Genomic DNA, 21,317 nt, shown 5'->3' with positions numbered 1-21,317 from the left:
AGTTCATGGACACCCATTCCCCAGTCTGGGCTCTCCCTCTCACCTAGTGTTCCTGGAAGACCCTGTGGCTCCTCCTCTGTTTCCTTCCCCAGAGCAAAAGTGCTGGGTGCAGTCATTCCCACCCTACAAGGCAAAACCCCTCCTCCACCACCCCCCCTCCAGCCTTCCTTGAGGCCGCAGACTGCAAGCTCTGCCAAGGGAGGCTGGGAGCCAGTAGAGGGCAGCACAGGCCAGGCATACCCACCAGCCACCCTGGGGGACCTGGAAGGAATACAGCGTGGCCCAGAAGTCTGGGGCTCAGACAGCAGGGGCCCCAGTTGCTCTGGGCCTGCTTGCCCTGCCACCTCCTGCTTCTAATTTCCACAATGGCTTACCCTCATATCTCTAGGGCTTGGCACCACTAACTCATTACAGGGGTGTTCTTCATTTCTGGGTTTGCTCTCTCCCAGACTTGAGGCCCCACTCAGTGGTGGAACCCATGCCAGGGCCTTGAGACCACAGCCAGTACCCTCCTGCTTAGGCCAGGCGACTCCCCAGCTCTGAGCCCAGGAGCTGTGTCTGCAGCTCCACCCTCATCAGAGGGACTCTGTCTTTTGAGTGCAAAAGCCCGTGGGAGTGAAATAGGATCAGGAGTAGAAACGGAGAGGGTCCATTGCGTCCCAGCTTTCCCTCGGGGCTGCAGGCTGCTGTCCCCATCTCTGGTCTCATCCCCTCTCCTCCTGAGGGACTATGGAGCTACTCCTGCTCAGGTCTCCCTTTTCTCCTCCCCTTTTATCCCAAACTGGCACCAAGTAAGGTCCTGTCCTGTGATCCTTCATCACTGAGATTCCTATTCCCGTCAGTGACCTTCCAGACCTTTGACCCCTGCCCCAAACCTCCCTCCACAACATCCCCACCCTGCGGGGTCACCTCTGAAGGGAGCAGGGTAACCAGGTTCTCACATGGGCAACAGGAGCCACCTAATGCCATGTCCGAACCCTAAGGCCACCCCTTCCCTGCCATCCCCCAGCCCCGATCCCAGCAGGCTGAAGGCAGGGGACTTGTGCTGCCCCCCCAGAGGATGCCAGCAGGCCAGGGAGTTCCCAATCACCACTGGTGACCAAGTCCCTTCCTGAAAGGCACTGGAATCAATTCTATAATCTAAACCTTTTGTCTTATCAACATTGGGGCCCCTGTTGGGTTTGATACAAATGTAAGCCATACAGGGAACGGGGTCTTTCTCTGTTCTTCCTTCTTTGAGGGGTTAGAGACTAGTGTTTCTGTTGGTGATTTTGTTTGTTGCTTTTTTTTTTTTTTTCTAATTTTGTTCCACCCCATAAGCCGTGCTAACTAGAGGCAGGGAGCTGAGCCCAGAGGAGCACAGGATCGCTGCATCCCACCACCACCCCTATCTTCTCGCCCCCTGCCCCAGCTGTTTCCTCTGGGCCCCACTTCGGAGTAGGGAAGGAGAGGGGAGGGAGGAGTTTCTCACTGCACCAGGAGGCCCTGCTCCCAGGCCTGGAGCTCTGAACAAACGCCAGCAGGCTCTGCCAGACCCACACAGACAGCCCCCACAGGCAGAGTGCAAGCTTTCCACTAGGCTCTGAAGGCTTACTGTCTACCCTGACGGCTCCAGTGGGGGTCTGAGCAGGCTCCATGTGGAAATGCCCACAAAACAAATGCAACCCTCCAGTCCACTGGTGAGAAATCCTGGCCTTTAGGGGCGGAACCCGCCCTGCCACTGCCACTGCTACTGCCTCACGGCTGGAAGTTTTCCCTCTGACTCCAGGGCTCTCCAGAGACGAGATGCCAGCGTTCTCTGCTCTTCCCTGCTCCCACCTCCCAGGACTGTCCCCTGCCCTGCTTCAGAACTGGGCACCTCTGCAGGAGACCCTGCTCTGATCCACAAGGCCCCACCCCTCTCTTGCTGAGCTATGTTGGCTGGTGAGAACAGCTCCGCCCTCAGTGTCCTGGTTAAGTGGGTCCCCATGTCCCTGGAAGGTGGAGGGGGCGACGCAGAGAGCAGAGGGGCGAGGGCAGGTGGGCACAACAGCAGCAGGGTCAGAAGAGGGTGGCAGCATCTCAGACTACAGCCGAGGAGGAAGATGGGGACGATGAGGAGGCCGCAGAAGAGGACGGTGAGGAGGGACTGTTCCAGAACAGCCACCGCCGCTTGGGCTGCCGTTTCAGGTGGAGATAGTCCTCCTTCTCACGCTCCTTCCGGGCCCGCTGATAGTGATCTTCCTCCTTCAGGTACCACACGGGCGGCCACCGGTGCTTCTCAAAGTACTCTTGGTTTTCTGGAGCAGAACACACGGGGCTTGGTGAGAAGGCAGGCCAGGGAAGGGGTGAGAGGAGCACTGGGATATGCAGGTGCCCAGGGACACCCTCCCCCACCCTGATACCTCAGGGACCTGCAGCCTTCTGTCAGCAAGGAGCACACCCCAGTCCCTGGGGCCCCAAGGCTACGCTCCTGCCTTCAGAGAGTCCCCAGTCTGGCTGCAGAGCTCCCTAAAGAAAGTCCCCTGGGAAGGTCTCAGTGGGAGACAAAAGGATGAGGCTGGGGCAGGCGGTCTCTGCTGGAGCTGAGGTTCTGAGTGGAAGGGGACAAGGGGCTACAGGAGAGCAGGAGGGTCGGACCAGGAGGACTAGGCTGAGGGATCTGGACAAATAGGGAAAAGCGTGGGGGGCCACAGGCGGAAGTTTGGAACCAGGGCAGTGAAGTGATTGGGGATGTGCTTTAGAAAGAAAACGCTAGAAGGGTGGAAAGAAGGGAATGGGATGAGAGAATGGGTCGGGCGTGCTGACAACTGGGTGGCAGGGAGGAGGGTCCCAGCAGAGTGGAGGGTGCCTAGTGACGACCTCAAGGACAGGACACTGAGTAGCAGGAACTCTGGGACGCCAGGGACAACTCTCCCTGGTGCCCTTGAGCTTCTGCTGAGCCCCGGGACCTGACACATCATTCAAGCAGAGGCAGAGTCCCCAGGACCTCAGAGGCTGCCCAGATCTGTGCTGCACAGTCTAGTCTGTGACTTATGCCCAGGCCAAGGTTGTGAAACAGTACAGCAGGTAATGAGCAGCATTCAAAACAATTTATGTATTTTTCTGTCACAATATAAAATTTTAGTCCTGGCTGGTGTAGCTCAGTGGATTGAGCGCCAGCCTGCAAACCAAAGGGTTGCCAGTTCAATTCCCAGTCAGGGCACGTGCCTGGGATGCGGGCTGGGTTCCCGGTGGGGGACATGTGAGAGGCAACCACACCCTGATGTTTCTCTCCTTCTTTTTCTCCTTCCCTTTTCCTCTCTCTAAAGATAAATGAACAAAATCTAAAACATTTTAAAATAATAAAAATAGTAAAATTGCGGTTCCTACTGTGGAGTCCTGTCCAAAAAGTCTGAAAAAATACCTGTAGTCCAACACCTTCTTTATACCTGGGAGACACAGAAGCCCAGAGAGGTGGAGGGAGTTGCAACAGTTCCCCAGATACTCTGCCCACAACGCCAGCACGGTGCTTGAGCCCCTTTGCTTGGCTGGATGCACCTCTGCAGGCACTTCCCACCTGCAAGGTCAAGCTGGGCCCAAAGATCTTAGGCAGCTTCCAGCTGCCCTGGGGTCAGACTGGAGATTTGGACCCAAGTAGAGGCCCCTTAACTGTGAGGAAGGGGATCAGCGGGTCCTGCTGGGGATGCTCACCTGGGGACATGGCCTTCATGTCTCGGGGGAACTTGCGGCACACGTTGTTGTAGTTGGTGCAGATGTGGTGGAGACACCAGTCCGCCAACTGGTACGCACAGTGGAACTGGGGAGACACAGACTGGCGGGGTCAGCACAGGCAGCTACAGTGGCTGTCACAGCCGAAGCTTCATGGGACTGGCTCTCGGCACTGTTGCTGCCACCACCCTTAGCCTCTGTCCTGTGCTAGCATCTAAGGGAGTCCCCAGGCCTCCGTGGTGGCCTCCTTTGGTGCCCACCCTCCTCAGATCTTAACCCAGGGGGCGTTCTTTTCCCCTGAGGGGCCAAAGCAGTCTGCTCTCAGGTGCTGACAACCAGGCTCAGAGCCGATTTCCCTGGGTGTCTGCAAAACTCGCATCTGCCATACTTACCTCCCTAAGCTAATCCTTTAACAGTAGAATCTCTGACACCCTCAGGGCTGGTGTGGGAGATTTTGCTAGTGTGTACAGGAATTAGGAGGCAGCCAATTAATTTTGGTTGGGGAGTCCTCAGTGTTCCTTAAATGACCTCAAGCAGGCAGCAACCCTGTTTACACAGAAGACTGGAGCTGCCCCCTACCCGCCTCCTGCCCTGGAGTTGCCTGAAGTCTCAGTCCTTCTGCCCCCATTCTCCTCGAGGCCAGCCCCTCATGTGGGCATGTAGGGTGTATCCTCTGACTGGAGGCTGAGAGGGACTCTACCCAATCAGGAAACTTAGTCTGACATGGGGTCTCCTTCCTACCCACCACCTCACTGCCCCTCCCAATTTGTGGCCAGTGGGCAGAGCCCAGAGTTGAGACTGATAGAGCGATTCTTTCCCTTGCCATCCTACCTGAGCCAGTTCCAGGAACACAAGGACGTCCCCATCGATGTCCACCATCATCTGAGTTGCCTCCATCAGCCCGGTCACTGTGTACTGCTCTGTGACACACACAGTCAGAAATCAGCGGAAGAACCACGTGCGTGGACATGTGCACACCTATCCCCCCGCAAGGACCTACTGCAGAGCAAAGAGAGGCCAAGGCCAAGGGCAAGTCCCAACAGGCCCAGAAAAGGCCACAGGCGATTTAAGTCTGCTCCCACCAGTGAGGAAACTGGCAGGAGAGCAAGACTTCGCCCGTGAGGTAGGGTGGGAAGTGAAGGAGAACATTAGTATCGTCTAAGAGGATTTTACAGCATTTTCAAGCTACACACGGGGGACCAAATAGCCTGAGACAAAGGACGACAGCAGCCAGGGCGGTGAGCCACTGATGCTGCCAGGGGAGGGTGTGAAGCTTAGGTGTACTGAGAACTATGACTTAGGGACTCTGGATGAGACCTGGTCGTTTGTATTAATTCACACTTATAACAAATTGTGTACTAATGTTGCATTTTAAGTTAATGTGTTTATACTGAAGTGAACACTTTTCATCCTGAATTTTAACAGTATCAGTATAAACTCCTGCGGTGTTTTATAAAAATATAAATATATTTCCCAGCTCAGCCCATGGAAAAGGCCTCGACAGAACAGCCATCGCAGTGCGCGGCACACTCCTGGCACCCAGAAGGCAGCCTTGAGGCGCCACCTCCAGCCGCCAGAGACCAGGACTTTGGAGAGAAATGGCCGAGTGCAGGTCGGGGCAGAGGACGAACAAGATGAACCTGGGACATCTTGTCATTCCATACGACCAGAAGCACAGATGCTGCAGCCAACTTGAAGAGACTTCTACTGGTTAAAGGTTTAGTATTTGAGCTTCAATAAGGATAATTACAAATATCTGAAACGGATAGACTTCAAATCTAAGGGTTCATAATAATACTTAAAAATTAAAAAAAAAAAACCCACCTAACTGTTTGCCCTTTACGGATGATAGGAAACCGACCTATCCTGAAATCTGGTAAAGGAAAGACTCAAGCGTTCGCCTGCCTTTCCTATGAGTCACACCGCTGGTTGACCAAACAGTAGGTGAGGGGAGATTCTTCTCTTTTTAGAAGTACCCCAGCAGATAGAGAAGGAACGATCAAATGGGACTATTACCATTTCATAACACCCAATAAATTAATGGATCCAGGCAATGATACTCAATGGCCGACAGCATCACGGAAAGAGAGAACAGCAGCAACCTATGCTTCTTGATGAAAACAAAAGCCTATGAGTAGTCTCACCAAAAGAAAATTGACTGGGAATGTGATTTAGCCTCTATGTCCAGCAACCAGATTATAGGGAATATGGTACACTACAGGAATCCAATACACTAAAATCTAGATTTTCTACAATAGATTGGTGGGTTTTTTCCAACAAATAACTGCAAGGGGAAAAAATGTTTTAACGAACAAGGTGCCCTTAGATTAGGGGTGTCAAACTCATTTTCACCAGGGGCCACATCAGCCTTGCGGTTGCCTTCAAAGGGCCGAATGCAATTTTAGGACTGTGCACATGTAACTGCTCCTTAACTGGTAAGCAGTAGTTCCGGCTGCTGGTGTGGCCGGAAGGTTCTAGCTCCTGATATGATCATTCTGCTTCATAATAATTCATTAAGCTGAACATATGTATACTTGCTATATTTAACAAGGAAGCTTTAAGCTTGAATTTATAACTTCAAAGAAAGTATTTCTCACTGAACAGGAAGCACACAACTATAGCATACCCAGCATTTTCTGCCGGTCCTTGACGAGGTACATACAACATGTTTTTGCATGTGTTTTCTGGCATGCACAGACCATTTCATGGGAAAGACCATTTCATCTCATTTCATGAGACCACGAGCCTTTTCATGCATCAGGGCCATTTGACATTTTTAGTGGCTACCTCGTGAAAATTACCCACGCGTGCTTAACCAATAGTGCCTATTTGCCTTGCCTGATTGCCTGCCTGATGAAATAGACTTATAAAGCATCTTCATACACTTTTTTCCTTTGGGTCATTTCTAAAGTTGAATTTGACTCTTGGTCTAAGAGTTTGGGGAAACTTGTGTGCTCAGGGAAGACGTGCACTTCTCACGGACAGCAGGGGTGCCACACTGCCACGGCTGTGACCTTCAGAAGCCTCTCCCCTGCTCCTGCCCTGATGCCCACTGTGCCCCCAGCTGTGGCCCCTGGATGCCCTCTGCAGGCTCAGCCCTTAACATTTGGTTCTGATCACTGATTTCTGCCTTCTTCCTATGATCAAGCCCCACCTTGCAACCATTTCTCATCATAACACTGATGTTTCCCTCATAGCTAAGTCCCAAGCTTGATCATCTGCCCAAGGGCCCAGCAGCTCCAACACTGAGCCTCAGCCCAATATCACAGGCCCTGCTCTGTGCCTGACCACCAACCCGACCCTGATTCCAACACCAGTACAGGTGCCAACGCGAATGCCAACACCACGCAAATCCAGTTCCAACATTCATCAGCAGCTGTCTGTCTGCCTGCATCACTGGCTCCAGACCCTCTCAGCCCCTGGGACCCGAGCAGCCTGCCTTCCCTGCTGCCTCCATCCCTGCTGCACCCAAGGGCCCCTAAGGCTGGTCCCTTCTCGAAGTGAACTCCAGCTCTCACAATCTGTTCAAGGAATTAGGAATGGCAGGTCAGCATTCATTGTCTGTTTCTGAAAGAAGAAAGAAAAAATGAAAGTGGGAGAGGATGAGGAAGAGAAAAAGGAGAAGAAAAAGGAAAGCAACACAGAACAACGAATAAAGCAGATTTACATGACAAACCAAACCAAAAAGGAAAGGAAGGAAGGAAGAGGAGGACCAAGTGTAAAACATGAATTGTGTTCTGTTCTCTCTAACTTCTTAGGCTCGCCTGGGCGAAGGAGCCGCACTCATAGGAACACCAGGCACTACGAGCGCCTGGAGACCACTCTGCCGGGCCGTAATCGCCTTTGGGGACGGCCTACTGGCGACTCCACTGAGCATCCTTCCCACATACCCTTGTTCACCGCTGTGTCCTCGCCCAACCCCCACTACACATCCACACGCTGTCCTCACGCAGACGGGTCTCTCAGTGCTAGCAGTGAGAGGAATGACCTCTCCGGGGGCTCCCCTGACTCCCCCCCCGCGGAAGTCTGAGCACTCGGGTTAGTTACCTGTGAGGGCAACCAGGTGTGGCAAGCAGAGGCGGTTAGCCAGGATGATGAGCTTCATGTCATCCAGGTCGGGGCTGGAAGTGAACATGCCTGTGTACAGGTACTCCAGCACTGCCCGCATGCAGCTCTTGCTCGTGTGAGGGAACACCACCTGCAGGGGACAGCAGCCTGCAGTGAAGTCCGCCTTAGGGAAGGGCCACTCAGCTCTGAGAAACTCAGAAGGCCTGCACAGCTGTTCCCATTCCCCAATCAGGCAGCCACCCCTGTGCTGCCCCTGTACCTGCTGAGGAAAAGTCCCCCAAAGGCCTGTCTCCCAGAGCGACAACCTGTGCTAAGCCCATCGGTTGGCAGCAGCAGTGAGCAGGGCTCTAAGAGCCTTTAAAAAGACCTAGATTCTCACTGGCATCCTTCCAAAGGCATTCTGGTAGGGAGGGGGCTTGAAGGAGTCCTTCCTCTCGGGGACCTACACCCTGGGCCCTGCAGGGAGTGGCACAAATGGGCTATCGAACAAGCAAGCCAACATTGCCGGCTTCTGGAAGCTGCTACTAGGGGCCCCCGGGACCTCCTCTGAGCAGCGCTGCTACAAAGATGCTTTCTCATTAGCCGCAAATCTCTCAGGCTGTGCTGGGAGTCAGGTAGAGCTCTGAGCTGCTTCTATGGTGCTGAGAAGTGCATGGGGCTGGCGAACCTCTGGGGCTTTGCAGAGTCCCTAGTCTCCCACTTAGCATATCCCAGTCCCACTCCCACTTCAAGGATCAGAGACCGACCCAAATCTCAAGTCTTCACTTAGCCTTTCTTCCGGAAGGCTTCCTTCCCAGAAATTCTAGGGCATCCCTGTTCCGTGACACAGGGACTATGCTGCATTGTTCCTAGTCCAGTCCTTCATTCAGCACTCACTGAGGGACCGGCGCTGGCGGAGGGCACTTGGCAAAAGTAAAGACCTAGTCCCTGCGCTCAAGACACCACAGGTCAGCTGGGAGAACCGCGTGTGGACACGCGGCACTTCGAGCAGCTGCACAAAGTAGTGCCCAGTCAGCTGCAAGGCCGAGTGATGGGTAATTCATGCTACAGAAGTTCAGAGAACAAGGAGCACACCAAGGGCCCAGCCTAGGTCCCTCTGCTTAGCTGGCAGGAAGCAAGGGAGAGAACAAACTTCAGAGAGTGTTTCTAAGGACACAGTGAGTGGCCCCTCTGCCTCCATTCTCTGTGCCTAAGGGGAGTTTCAGTGGCTGTCAGGAAAGGGAAAGGTGACCACATGAAGCATTTCTTTCTATTTTCTATATTTTGATGCTTTGACCTCTGTTGGCTTGCTGACCCTGGAGGGTCTTCCTCTTCCAGGGCTAGCCAACTGCTAGCCCCTGACAGAGAGAGCACCTTTGGTATGCAAACCAGCCAATCCAGAATCCTCGCCACCACCACTTCCTTCATCAGCTCTCACTCCTAGCCACTGTCCCCCTGCCCCAATTACCCCAGGGACCAGGTGACTAAGGGCAGCGCCTATGCCCCAGAGCCCACTGAACTTATTCAAACCAGCCAATCTGAAACCTTACTCTGCCTTGCCCTCCCCTTCCTTCTCAAGGAACCACACTAAAGGCCGTTGCCCACAGCTCTCCCTGCACCCTGTCTCCTGATGCACCCCACCCTGGTGCCTCTGCCTGTGCTCCCCTCACCTGCACTGTAGGTGCCCTCGCTTATTAGATCTGAGGGTATAAACAGGTACCTTTTCAATGGCAATTTCCTCCCGATCAGTTGTCATGCCCACCATGCCTCAGTGACAGGTTCAGCATGGGACACACTGAGCTTTTTTCTAGCTGTTCCGCATGTGACAGGGAGAAAGCAAGGTACAACGTAGAGAGCCAAGGAATCAGAGGTCCTAAGTTCAAGCCCTAGCCTCTTCTTCCTACTTCTACAACTCTGCATGAGTCACTAACTTTTCAGGGCCTCACCTCCCTCCTGTATGAAGTTGGAATGCTGAGCCCTGAACAGGATTCACGGGTGAGATGACACGTGCTGGAAGTGCTTTCGCAACTGTAGGGTTAAGCTGTCACTCTGATTCCCAGTCCTGGTGTGCTGTACAACCCTTGGCTCCAGAACCGCCTCATAAACTTCCCATCCCATCACTCTGTGGTTAGCACCCAGCGAGTGCTGAAGAAAGCACCATGAAATGACAGATGATGCCTCAGATGCAAAGAGAGCAGGTCTCTCTCCCTGCCCCCTACCCGGCCTTACCTCCCTGGTGGAACTCTCCACAAACGGACCCCCAAACATGGCAGCCATCCAGTCGCAGCTAGAAATCAACAGGGGCTTGTGGGCGCTGATGGTGCCGTCATCCAGGATGAAGGTCACATCTGTCCAGGAGGAGAGGAGGCATCACGTGAGGATGTGGTGAAAGGAGGTGGGACCGCCCACCCCAAGGGTCAACAGTGCGCCCAGACAGCACACTGCACTCCAAAGCCCCAAGCTGGGGAGCACGCTGTGACCACTCTCAGGCTCCAGGCAGAGCCAACACACCTCCAGGACCCCAGCAGCCATGTGCTCATCGGACCAACCTGGGCTCCTCCCGAGGCTACAGGGAGAGCAGGGCCCTGCCTTCTGGCTGAGTCCCTAACTAAGCACACTCCCTACCTGAGAAGGTGCCCTTAGCCAAGCACTCCTTAACCCGGTTGGTCCGGCGGACGTGGAAGGCCTTGGTGATCTCCTGGTTCATGAAGGCCTCGTTGTTGAGGATGTTGGCCACCATCATGCGGAGGTCAAAGACCTCGAGCAGCTCCGCGATGTGGGCGATGTGCATGAGGTCCCGCTCCTTCTCATCCAGCTCCCCAGTGTACAGGTACTTGAGAACAGCTCGGAAGGGCCCCGGCTGGATGGAACTGTCCATTTTTACCACCACCATCAGTCTGGATTTGTAGGTCAGTGGATCTTCTGCCATCTCCTCCTGGATGCTTACGAAAGCTCGGCTCCAGGAAGACAGCACTCGGCCTCTCCCCGGCAGGTACCCGGTGCCATTTCCCCGTAAGATGCCATCGCTGGTTGAGGCCCGGAGCCCAGCCGGGCCGGTGCCCCCACCGTCCTCCACGCTCTCGCACACGTCAAAGCTGGCGGCACGAAGCAGGAAGTCCCGGCCATGGTGGTGGTGGTGGTGGTGGTGGTGTTGATCAGGGTGAGCACGGTGGTCCTCTGGGCGGGGGCCCCCTGGCCCCGAGGGGCCCCCCAGCTCTCCCTCACTCAGGTCCATGAGGAACAGGTCGTAGAACTTGGAGGAGGAGGTGGAGAGGTAGATCTTGTGGGCAAAGATGCGCACCCGCTCCTGCAGCACCAGGATGACGTCCGCACACAGCGGGTCCTCCAGGAGGTGGGCGGGGCACTCCTCACTGCTGGAGGGGGGCTCGGGCACCACGATGATGGGGGGAGGGGGCTTGGGGGGCAGGAAGGGTGCCTGCAGCAGAGGCCGCTGCACGTTGCGGAGGTGGGACTTCCAGAATTGCAGGTGGCGGCGGGAGATGAGTGCTGCGCGGATGGCATTGTCAAAGACGTCCTTGATGCCGAACTGGGCCACCACGCTGGTCTCATAGTAGGGGATGCCCAGCTCCTTGGCCACCTCCCGACCCTTCTCCGGGGGAAGGATCTCATTGGGCTTGATGGGCCTGGACATTCAAGGGGGCAAAGCAATGTCACATAGCTGAGGGAGAATAGGGGGCAGGGGGAGGCAACTCCCTAGGGCCTGCCATTCTTCACCAGGCTGGGGGGTTGGGGAGGTCTATGTCCCAGGCCCCACTCCTGCCCTGCTCAATTCCAATGAATCTCTGCCCTTTCTCCTTTGTCTGACCAAATCCTACCAGTCCTTCAAGGCCTACCTCCAATCCCCTCTTCTTCTAGGAAGCTTTCCATATCTGTCAGGCCCTGGTGATTTCTCCAGCTCAAAGCAGCATTAGCATTAACTAGGTCTCTGGTAGTCAGCATGCAACTTTCCACATTGGTTGTTAACATGTTCTCCTATTAAGTTTATCTCCCAGCAAGATTATAAACCCCTTCCGTGCAAAGAATGCCTCTCTCCTCTCCTCATGCCACTTAGTCCACCAAGCCGACACAGTGTGTAACATGAACAAACAGACAAACAAATGGATAAGACAGGTGGAGGGAATAAAAGACCGAACACTCTTGTTGATTCTCTATGTGGACTTGCTTCAAAGGGAGGGAGAGGTGTAAGGCTAGGGGGATTCCCTCAGGCTGAACAGGGTGCCAGGGAGCCACATGCCCCCTCCCTCTGCCTTCCCCCTCCCTAGGCACCAGCTTCGCTACCTAGCCAAGGGTCGCCTGGCCCTATTGACAGCCTCCAGGTCGGCGTAGCGCAGGTCCAGCTGGCAGCCGACCAGGATGACAGGTGCTCGGGGGCAGAAGTGCTTGATCTCTGGGTACCACATGGTCTTGACATGGTGGAGCGAATTAGGGTTGGCAATGGAGAAGCACAGGACCACCACGTCGGACCTGGGGGTGGGAGAGTGACGTCAGGTAGAAAGAGCTAGCAGTAGCTCACCTGCGCCTGGAACGAGGGAGAACGGGCATGCCCCCCACCCCTACACGATGGTCCCACATCTGCCATTCGATCTGCTTTCATGATGTTACCCAAACTGTACAACAACAGTACCTCTACCTTGTGTGCCTCTAAATTAGCAGTTTGGAGCCTCCAAAGACTCTCGCTTTGGCCTCATGGCTATTCTGTTACAAATTACCATTTTTACTATCCTGCAGCTGAGAAAAGTCATCCTGGAACAGTTCTTCTAATTGCCCAAAGTCACAGAGCTAGTAGGCTGCAGGGCTAGGACTGAACCAGGCCTCCCTACTCCAAACCTGCTCCTCTCACCTCCCGCTGCCTGCCCCGGGAGGATCCGCCCATCCTGTCCGCTCCACTCCTTCCTGCCCATCTAAATGTCTCAGAGGTGCTCTGTTCCCAGGGAAAGCAAAGAACAGAGCTTCAGGCATCAGAGGCTTCCCTACCTCCCATAAGCAAAGCGACGGTCTTTGTGGTGGTCTCCAAAGGTGTCCCAGAGGCGCAGGGAGACGCTGACATCATCTACCACATCCCGGGAGCGTTCCAGAACCTTCAGGGGCAGGGAGAGTGCGTCAGAACTCAAAAGCAGGCGTCCTTGGGGCCCCTGCATGTCAGCTCAGGGTGGTGCCAGCTCATGCCCAAGGGTCCCAGGCAGCATGGGGGTGGAGGGACAAGGTTAGCACAAGTCTTCTGTCCAGGTGCCTTCACTATAGACTCAGCAATAAGGGCATCTTCCAAGCTGGCCAGGAGGAAGGAGACTCTAAGAGGGCGGTGGGGCATGGGTGTGGAAGGGATCCCTCATGGAGCCTGCCCTCGTTTCCAGCTTTACCTGCAAATCACCTATTTATCGGCCTCTGACCTTCTGGAATCAGCCAGCAGATCCTTTCCTTCTCTTAGCTCTCATCTCTCCAAATCCCCAGCCCCACCGGCTAGTGCTCCCCATTACAAGGGACTGCACAAGACACTGTTCCCCAGGCATCAGGTTAGCTGTGCAAAACCCCCAACCCACTGGGGCAGGCTCCCCTCAGCCCTCTCTCCAGGGGCTCCTTCCTCTTCAGCTGCCCCACCCTACCTCCAGGGGGCTTCCCTGAGCTCAGCACAGGCCAGGGTTGGAAACACCAAGCAAAGGGTTGGGAAGAAGCCCAGAGGCATTGTGTGGGCCCCAGCCCAGTTGCCTTGCCACCTTACCTCCTGGCACACCCGATACTGGTCGATGGCCCAAACCGTGGGCACATGGGTGGCAAGCAGCTGGTACTGGGTGAGGGTGGCATTGCAGGCCCGCGCACAGATGAGCCTGGTCTTGCCCACAGCGTTGTCCCCCACCACAACACACTTGATGGTCTCTACGTTTGGCCTTTCATAATCCATGTCAGAATCCATTAATTGGGACCTGAGGGAGAGGAGAGAAACAGTCAAGACAGCCAGCACACCAGCTCCCAGAGGGCCGGGGCCAGCGGCTTTCTGCTTCAAGCATTTGAGCAGAGGGGAAGAGAAAGGAGTGGGCAGCTTTCTGGAGAGTAGTGGCTCTGCAGGGGCCCGAGGAGCCTTCGCACCGGATGAACCACTTGTCTTCCTATGGTTGCCACCATCCTCCAACTGGGCTTCTGGGCGGAGGGGGCAGAGGCCTGTGACAGAACCACAGGTGGAGCCTGCGGCCCGGGCCTGTCCCCTCTCCCCCAGGAAGAGGACCGTCTGCCCGGGAAGCTCACTCATCATCCGCTCTCCTCCCGCCAGCAGGGCTGTGGCAGCAGAACAAACAGCTGAGAGAAGCAGAGTCAGGGCCAGGTCCCCACCCCTTCCCAGCATGCCTGAGGGCAGCGCCACTTTAAAATTTAATGGACCTGTCAGAGCTGGGAGGCAGCTCTCCTGGCCTCCACCTGCACCTCTGTCCATCTCCAGGGGAGAATTTCCAAGCCTTCAGCCCCCTTTATAGAGATGCCAGAGTTTTCCTTCCAAACTCTCTGGGTAGAGAGGCTTCTAGATGCACCTGAGCAGCCCACCAGCCTCCCCTCCCTCCTCTGGGTCTGTCACGTGGCCTATGTGGCAGGCTCACTCAGCTGCAGGCCCAGGTTGGAGATGGAGGTGGGGGTAACCGTGGGCCTTGCCACCCCCTACCCAGGCTTGCCCTCCCAGCATCCTGTGGCCAGCCTTGGGGACAGTGAGCCACACCCCCTGTCTGCACCTGCCATTCCTAGGGAGGAGGACTATCAGGCTGGCAGCCCCCAGACACCTGACACTCCTAGAAGGACACTCCCCAAAACGGCTGGGAGGAGAACGGGGGCTCCTGGGGGGAGGGAGCACAGGGCTAGAAGCAGGCCTGTGTTTCTGGGCAAATGCTTGCCTCGGTTTCTTTCTGTGTTGGGCAGAGAGGAAGTGGTGTGTCCACTCCCCAAGGGACAGCTCAAATGAACAAAGAGAAGGAACTTCTGTGAAATCAAATGTCATGTCAGTGTTTAAAAAGCTGTCACAGGGAGGGCCCTTGACTTGAGGGGGCTTTTGCTGGCAGCCCCCCTGCTGGCACCCACCCTCTCAGAAACTGGGGCAAGGCAGGTGTTATTAGGAGGCATTATTATCAGACCTCTGCTCATCAGGGTCATTGGCCTGCCCCCGCTCACATGTGCTGTGTGCATGAAGTCCGCTGGGGGCTGCAGCAACCTGGAGAAATCCTTCCTAGGCCAAGGAAGGAGACGTCCTGGAGGTTGCCCAGGTGCCCTCACTGCTGAACCATCCAGCCTTTGAGCCAGGCCGAGCCAGCCCACCAGCAGCAACAGCAGCTCGATTCCTGCCGGGCTGTAACTGGATGCCAGCATGCAGGAACGCAGAGCTGAAATATCCAAGTAACGATGGCAACTGGGATTTGCGCAAGTGGATGTATCTCAGCAACCTAAGCAAAAAGTGCAGCAAGGACTTCTCAATGAGACAAGTGCCTCCTCCTCCTTGGAATTTTACAGGATCTGGACCTCGAACAACATGGGTCTCCCCAGTTTCCAGGGTAACTGTCTGCATCATTCCTCTCCTTCCTCTACCCCTCCTCACTTTCCCCAGCCAGCAACCTTTATTTTAAAACCCACTGACCAAGAAAACTTCTTTCTCAAATTTAGATTCTAGTGGCAGGCAGAAGGGGGGTGATGGGGAGGCACAGAGAAGGGGCGTCAGTTCTTAGGTCCAGAGGCATCTTGACGGCACGGACAGTGCCACAACGGCAGAGCAGTGCTGGTCCAAGATCAGCAAGTTTATGATTAAAATGCTCACACACAAGTGCATAAGCAAGGTGATGTGGTTCTCTAAGGTGGCACTGATGCCGTGGCTACCAGCAGGCCTCCCGGCAGGTATTGTTCCTGCTCATTGATATCAATCCCCTTGAGACTCAATTTCCCCTTTCAAACCACCATGACCATAAAGATCCTCACCATTTGCAGTGCAAAGGTAGTATACTCTTCACAGAATATGGAATTGAGAGTCAGAAGCACTTGAGTTTAAATTGCATTATGGGCCGCGGCTGGTGTGGCTCAGTGGATTGAGTGCTAGCCTACGATCCAAAAGGTCACGGGTTCGATTCCCAGTCAGGCCACATGCCTGGGCTTCGGGCCAGGTCCCCAGCTGGGGGCGTGCAAGAGGCAATTGGCAACCAATTGATGTTTCTCTCACACAACAATGTTTCTCTATCTCCCTCCCTCCCCCTCTCTAAAAATAAATAAATAAAATTTTAAATAAGTAAATAAATAAACTGCCTTATGCATCCTTAGGAGAGCGACACACTGTGTAAGTTTAGACACCAGACATGCTGGGTGCCGCTCAGACTGGGCAGCCCCTCCCCATCCTTCCCCCTCCTCCCCGTTTTCATCATTCTCTCCCTCTCCACCCCTGTCCCAACTGCCTGAGCGGTAAGCTTCATTGTCACATCTAGGAAAGGGCAAATCACTTCATTCCTCTGGGTGTCAGTCTGGCCCTCTGGAAAATGGGTATGAGGGCTTTGAAAGTAAGTCTCTTGAATTTTGGTGAATTTGAGCCAAGACAGGCTGGGCTGAAAGGAGGTCCTTGCCTTCTTATGTAATGTGGGATTATATAATGCTAGATTACATATCTATATGTGTAATTATACCACTCTTTAAGATACAGCCTGGCCCAATTAAGCCAGAAGAACCCTCAGTCTCACCAGCTCTGTCTCAAACAAAGATCCTGTACTGGAGATGGCATGCCAACCCAACAATAATGTAATTTTTGCTCTAAAATATTGCTACTTTACTGTATCATTAATGATATATGATAATATAATCCACTCAATGGCTTCTCAACTTCCCCTTTCCTTCTGGCACTCTCTCCTCCAATGACTAGACTTTTCTGTACAATTGCCTCATCCCCATGCCTTCTGAGGCTCCTGAGTAACCTCCATAAACTATGGCTTCCCTGCCACCCTGCCCGGGGCATCACAACCCACAATTCACTCCTCTCCTTCAGTGATCCCAGAGTCACTAGGTGTTCCCTCCCCACCCTGTCCCATGATCCCTGTTCCCTCACTGCTCTCCTAGCTCTTTGTACTCAGGACAGACCAAAAGGCAAGGTGTGCTCAGATTAGCTACAACCCTCACCAGCTCCCAGTCCCACCCCCATACCCCTACACACACTCTTTAGCAGAGCCCAGAAAAGCCCCCCTTTCCCTCCCACAGCTGATAGGAGGCTTGTTCATCTGTGGCTGCCCCAGTATAGTTGTCAAGGCAACAGAATCTCCCTGGGAGCCTGGCTTGTCTCCTAGCAACCAATATCCCACACCCCACATCTTACAAAATGCAAAAGGGAGGAATATCCTAAAAATGAAGGCAAAAGAGAAGGAAGGATAGATCAGGATGAGCAGAGAGGGTGGCCTTGGAGTTAAAGGAGGCTCTCACGAAGTGTCGCTGACAGTATAACATGGAAGAGGATGGAGAGATGAATTCGCAGGAAGATACAGTGGGCAGCAAGGCCCAAAGGGATCTTGAATGATCATATTAACAAAAACGCAAGCCTAACACGGACTAAGCTTTCTCAGACACTAACAACCAACGCTAAGCTTTCTCCCAGTAGTTTGCCAGAACTCAGATGCACAGACTGCAGTTGAGTTGGGTTGAAAGAAACACCTCTGCAATGTCGAGCAAAACAGCCAAAACCCGTTGATTTTTAACGGAAACATTTCAACTACTCTGGACCTTTGTTCCTGATACATTGCTCTGCACGCACACACAAAATAAAAATAAAATGTAATTTTAAAGAGGGAAGGGGAAGGCCTCGACACGCAAAGGCAATCAAGTCATCGTCCTTTCCCTAGAAAAACCCAGAGATTAGTCCCCCGCCACCTGAGCAGCCGAAACTATAGCCGGGGGAAGAGTCGGAGCAGGGGGAAGTCAGAAGAGGAACAGACAGGGCCGGGAGGGCGCAGGAGGGCGAAGCGGTGCGTTCCCAGAGGCTGCCTGCAACCCAGCCATAATAGAAATTAATCATTTACTTACACCACTACATGTGACGGGGTGATTTCTAGTGTAAGGAACACATCTCTTCCTGCTAAGCACGCTCATTTTAGTGAAATGTCTGGGGTCACTCCGCGCCTGCAAGTTAGGACGATGCCGGCGCCGCCGAGCTGCTGCTGCTGCTGCTGCTGCTCCTGCTGCTACAGGCTCCGGGCCGGGGCGCGTTAGATCAGAAACTCCGACAGAGCAGCCCAGGTAGGACAGCGGGCCAGGAGCGGCCGCGCGCGCGCCACTGCAGCCATCGCCTCTTCCGGATCAGCATCTCCCCGCGCCCCGGGCGCCCAAAGTCATGGAGGCGCGCCGGAGCCGGGCTGCGCGCGGCCGCTCCGACCTCCGGCTGCTGGGTCGCCGCGGGTCCTGGGCTGCGCAGGCTGGAGGCGGCGCGCAGCAGCGAAGATGGGGGCGAGGCCGCCACTGCTGTGCCCGGCCCGCTCCGAAAGCTCTGCAGCCTAGACGCCTAGAGCTGCAGTCCCCAACACCGCTCGCGACCTCCTTCTTTCATTCACAAAAAAAGGAAAGAGGAAAAAAAAAAAGGGAGAGAGAGAGAGAGACAGAGAGAGAGAGGAAAAGAAAAAAAAGGGGGTTGGTGAATCGCACCAGACTGCTGCGTAACAGGCACCGCCCCCCGCGGCGCGCCGTTGGTGGGAAGGGGTCGGGGGCGGGGAAAGAAAGGGATTGGGAGCCCCGGCGGTCCCGCCTCCAGCCCCGCCCCTTGGCGTCTCTCACACCCTTCTTTCCCCTCCCAGAGGCACGCGGCAGGGCAGGGCAGGGCGGGGAGGGGGTAGGGGGGTGCGCTTTCGGCTGCCACCTGTGCGGGGTTGCGTCCCTTTACCTGGCGAGGCGCAAAATCTCGCTGGACTCCCACAGGGTTTGCCCCTTTCCTCCGGGAAGCTAACAAAGAACTCCGAGAGGTACCCTAGTCAGCCCTGGAAAGAATGCAGGTTAGGAGAGGGGAACTCGCCATTTTTACGTTGTTCCTTAAACCCAGGCCTCCACTACTTGCCCACGGGGAGAGGGAGACAGCGTTTCCATATAAGCCCTCTGCGTTTCTAACCACAACACGTGGGAGTTTCCCGGCGCCGAGGGTCTGCCTCTCTCCAACACCATCCTGCGGCAGCAGCCTGTGCCTTACACTGCCGTGGCCCTTAGTGAGTTGCAGGGTGGGTCACAGTGTCACCTGCACCTGTTTCCCATCTAAGCCGTCTCTCCCTCCCTCCAGCAGTTTCCACTTCCATCCCACCCCCATCCCATTGCCACCTGGAGTTCAGCAGTAGGCTCTCTGTCTCATGTACTGCTCTGTAAAACAGTGTGGTTATAAGAGATGACATCTGTAACATGAGCGGTCCTCGAAGCTTCCATGTGCAAGGCTAGTGATTACAGTAGTCAGCTCAGTCTGGTTTTATCCATCTTGTCGATTACCTCTGGGCAATTTTTAAAGCCCAGAGTGACATGCCTTTCACTTAACCCCATCCATCACACCTACAACTTGTGCCCCAAGAATGCAAATGGTTTCTAATACTAGTTTATGCAAAAAATGATTGGGAAGAGAAATCCATTGCCACTCCTCCCCCCCAAAAGCCAAATAAAAAATAAATGTCGCACTGTCTGAAGCATGCTCCCCATCTATGAATGCATGTAAATGGAAGCTGCCCATCCAGGTGTGGGTGATGAACCTGCTTTCCAGCCTGGTCCACATTTTCTAAGTGTTGTAATGGTGACGGATGCTTCCCCCACCTCCTTTTGAACCTACCTAGAGCTGAAGAAGAGGTGGAGGATGAGTGAGGGTGTGCTACTTCACACCTATAGCTAGGACTGACTCTCCATAAAAACATAAAATATTGTCTTGAATACATTCTTAGGAGACAAGTTAAACCATGCACAAGTTCTTGCCACATATTTGGTGTTGAAGAACTTCAACCTACCCTCTGTGTGCCAGAAGTCACTTCTTCATGTTACGGCGTGGAGGGAAGGGTAGACAGAGACTCTTCCTCCAACACCCTGTTCCCCTCAGCCAGCTCCAGAATGCTGGCCTATTGTCCTCACCCTTCACACATCCAGGCAGTGGGCACATCCCCAGTACAGCACAGACAGGAAAACAGAACTCCCTCTCCCCAAAGTCATGGGGCTACCAGGCCTGCATCTACGGAGCCAAGGCCTCCATAGAAAAAGCCAGCTCAGCCTGGGAACCATACTGCCCAACCAGCCTCGACTGTGGGCAAAGGTATAAGCCTAGCCAAATAAAGTTACACCCACACTCACGTTCTGTAAACTGTCTCAGGGGCAGCCAGGTGCTCTGCTGCGGGGGGTCACCTGGATTCCCAGCCCAGCTTTCTGCCCACAGTCCCCTTTCAGCTTTTTCTCAAACCAAAGCCCTTCCAGACTACATCACCTCTCTGGCATACTCACTCAACCCTCTCCCATTGTGATGGTCCTTCAAAGTCCCCTCCTCCTCTACATCCAATTCTCCCCTCCCAGCCCACGATCCTCAAGTCTTTTTCACGGTTGGATCATCATATCCACATCCAGCCTGCGTGGCCTGGGGCCCTCTGCACACCTCTCCCTCAGGAGTGACTGGGATCTCTAGGCCCCAGCTCCCAGCTTTCCCCCACAGCAGGGCAACTGAAGATTCTTGGTGTGAGAGGCATATCGCCAGCGAGCTCCAGCCCTCAGCCTCTGGCTCAGTTGTGGCTGATGCCAGCCTTCTCACAACCTAGCCCTGTCCTTCAGCTATATCACCCCTCCCAGCTACTCAAGACAGACTCAGAATCTTGACTGCTGGGCCAAGGATCTGCCTACCACATTTGCTGCATCTTTGTCTAGCCCTCCAATGCCAGAATCCTGGAAAACAGGGACATTCCCCAAGGCTGAGTTCCTCTCCAGCAACCAAGAAGTTGTCAGTGCCCACTCAGCCCTGTCCTAGTCCCCAGCTCCCAGCCTTCAGCCGTGTCTCATAGCGTAGACAGCTCCCTCACTCTCCCTCACCTTGCACCCTCATGTCCCTTCCCCTGGATGAGGAGTCCATTTCCTTTGCTTCAGGTTATCCCCAAGTCAGACCTGGTGGGAGGCTTTTCCAGAAAGGCTCCTGGCCTCTTTCTCTCTCTGCCTCCTCTTTTCTTCTGCTACGCATGCGTGCACACACAGGCACCAGCCCCATTGCCCGTTTCTTTGGAGCGCTTCAGAATCAGCAACTGGTTCTCCCAGTAGCTAGCTAGCTGGGCTTCTGCACTGTCCTTCCACTGGTAGGCCTGGGCAATGTTCTGCTGTGGCCTGGCTCACTCACCTCAGGGGTCAGGGAAGGAGGGAGGCCAATGTGTGGCTGCAACCTTGAGAGGCTACTAGCTCCTTGAAGGCAGGATTCCAGTCTCCCATCTCCCCTAATATCTTTCCTCACCAAAGCCCTCTTGTAACTCCTCCTTTCCAGTAACGTACACCCCTTGAACCTGTCCCCAAAATGTACCCCTTCCATCTATCTCCATAACCACCCTCCTCAAGGACATCATGTAGCTGCCATTTTCCTGAAGCCTGTAACC

At 54.5% G+C, this 21,317-nt stretch overlaps 2 protein-coding genes across 2 annotated transcripts in view; one reads left to right on the top strand and one right to left on the bottom strand.

The window, feature by feature from the left end:
- Positions 1 to 1,274: 1,274 nt before the first annotated feature.
- On the bottom strand, positions 1,275 to 18,340 carry RHOBTB2 (Rho related BTB domain containing 2). Its single transcript, XM_024560900.4, has 10 exons — positions 17,770 to 18,340; positions 13,475 to 13,676; positions 12,733 to 12,836; positions 12,037 to 12,222; positions 10,363 to 11,381; positions 9,967 to 10,085; positions 7,738 to 7,888; positions 4,522 to 4,610; positions 3,673 to 3,778; positions 1,275 to 2,279 (listed from the first exon to the last, which is right to left on the bottom strand). Exons 2-10 carry the CDS (start codon positions 13,664 to 13,666, stop codon positions 2,062 to 2,064), a joined length of 2,184 nt encoding a protein of 727 aa, XP_024416668.2. The 5' UTR covers positions 13,667 to 13,676; positions 17,770 to 18,340; the 3' UTR covers positions 1,275 to 2,061.
- Positions 17,851 to 21,317, top strand: part of PEBP4 (phosphatidylethanolamine binding protein 4) — a 242,414-nt gene continuing 238,947 nt past the window's right edge. The window contains exon 1 of the mRNA XM_045195738.3: positions 17,851 to 17,982. The gene's annotated coding sequence lies outside the window, so the exon portion shown is untranslated. The remainder of the gene's footprint in view (positions 17,983 to 21,317) is intronic.

This window comes from Desmodus rotundus, chromosome 9 (assembly GCF_022682495.2).
Source record: "Desmodus rotundus isolate HL8 chromosome 9, HLdesRot8A.1, whole genome shotgun sequence".
Taxonomy (NCBI): Eukaryota; Metazoa; Chordata; class Mammalia; order Chiroptera; family Phyllostomidae; genus Desmodus; species Desmodus rotundus.
This window is presented reverse-complemented; position numbering and strand designations above follow the sequence as displayed.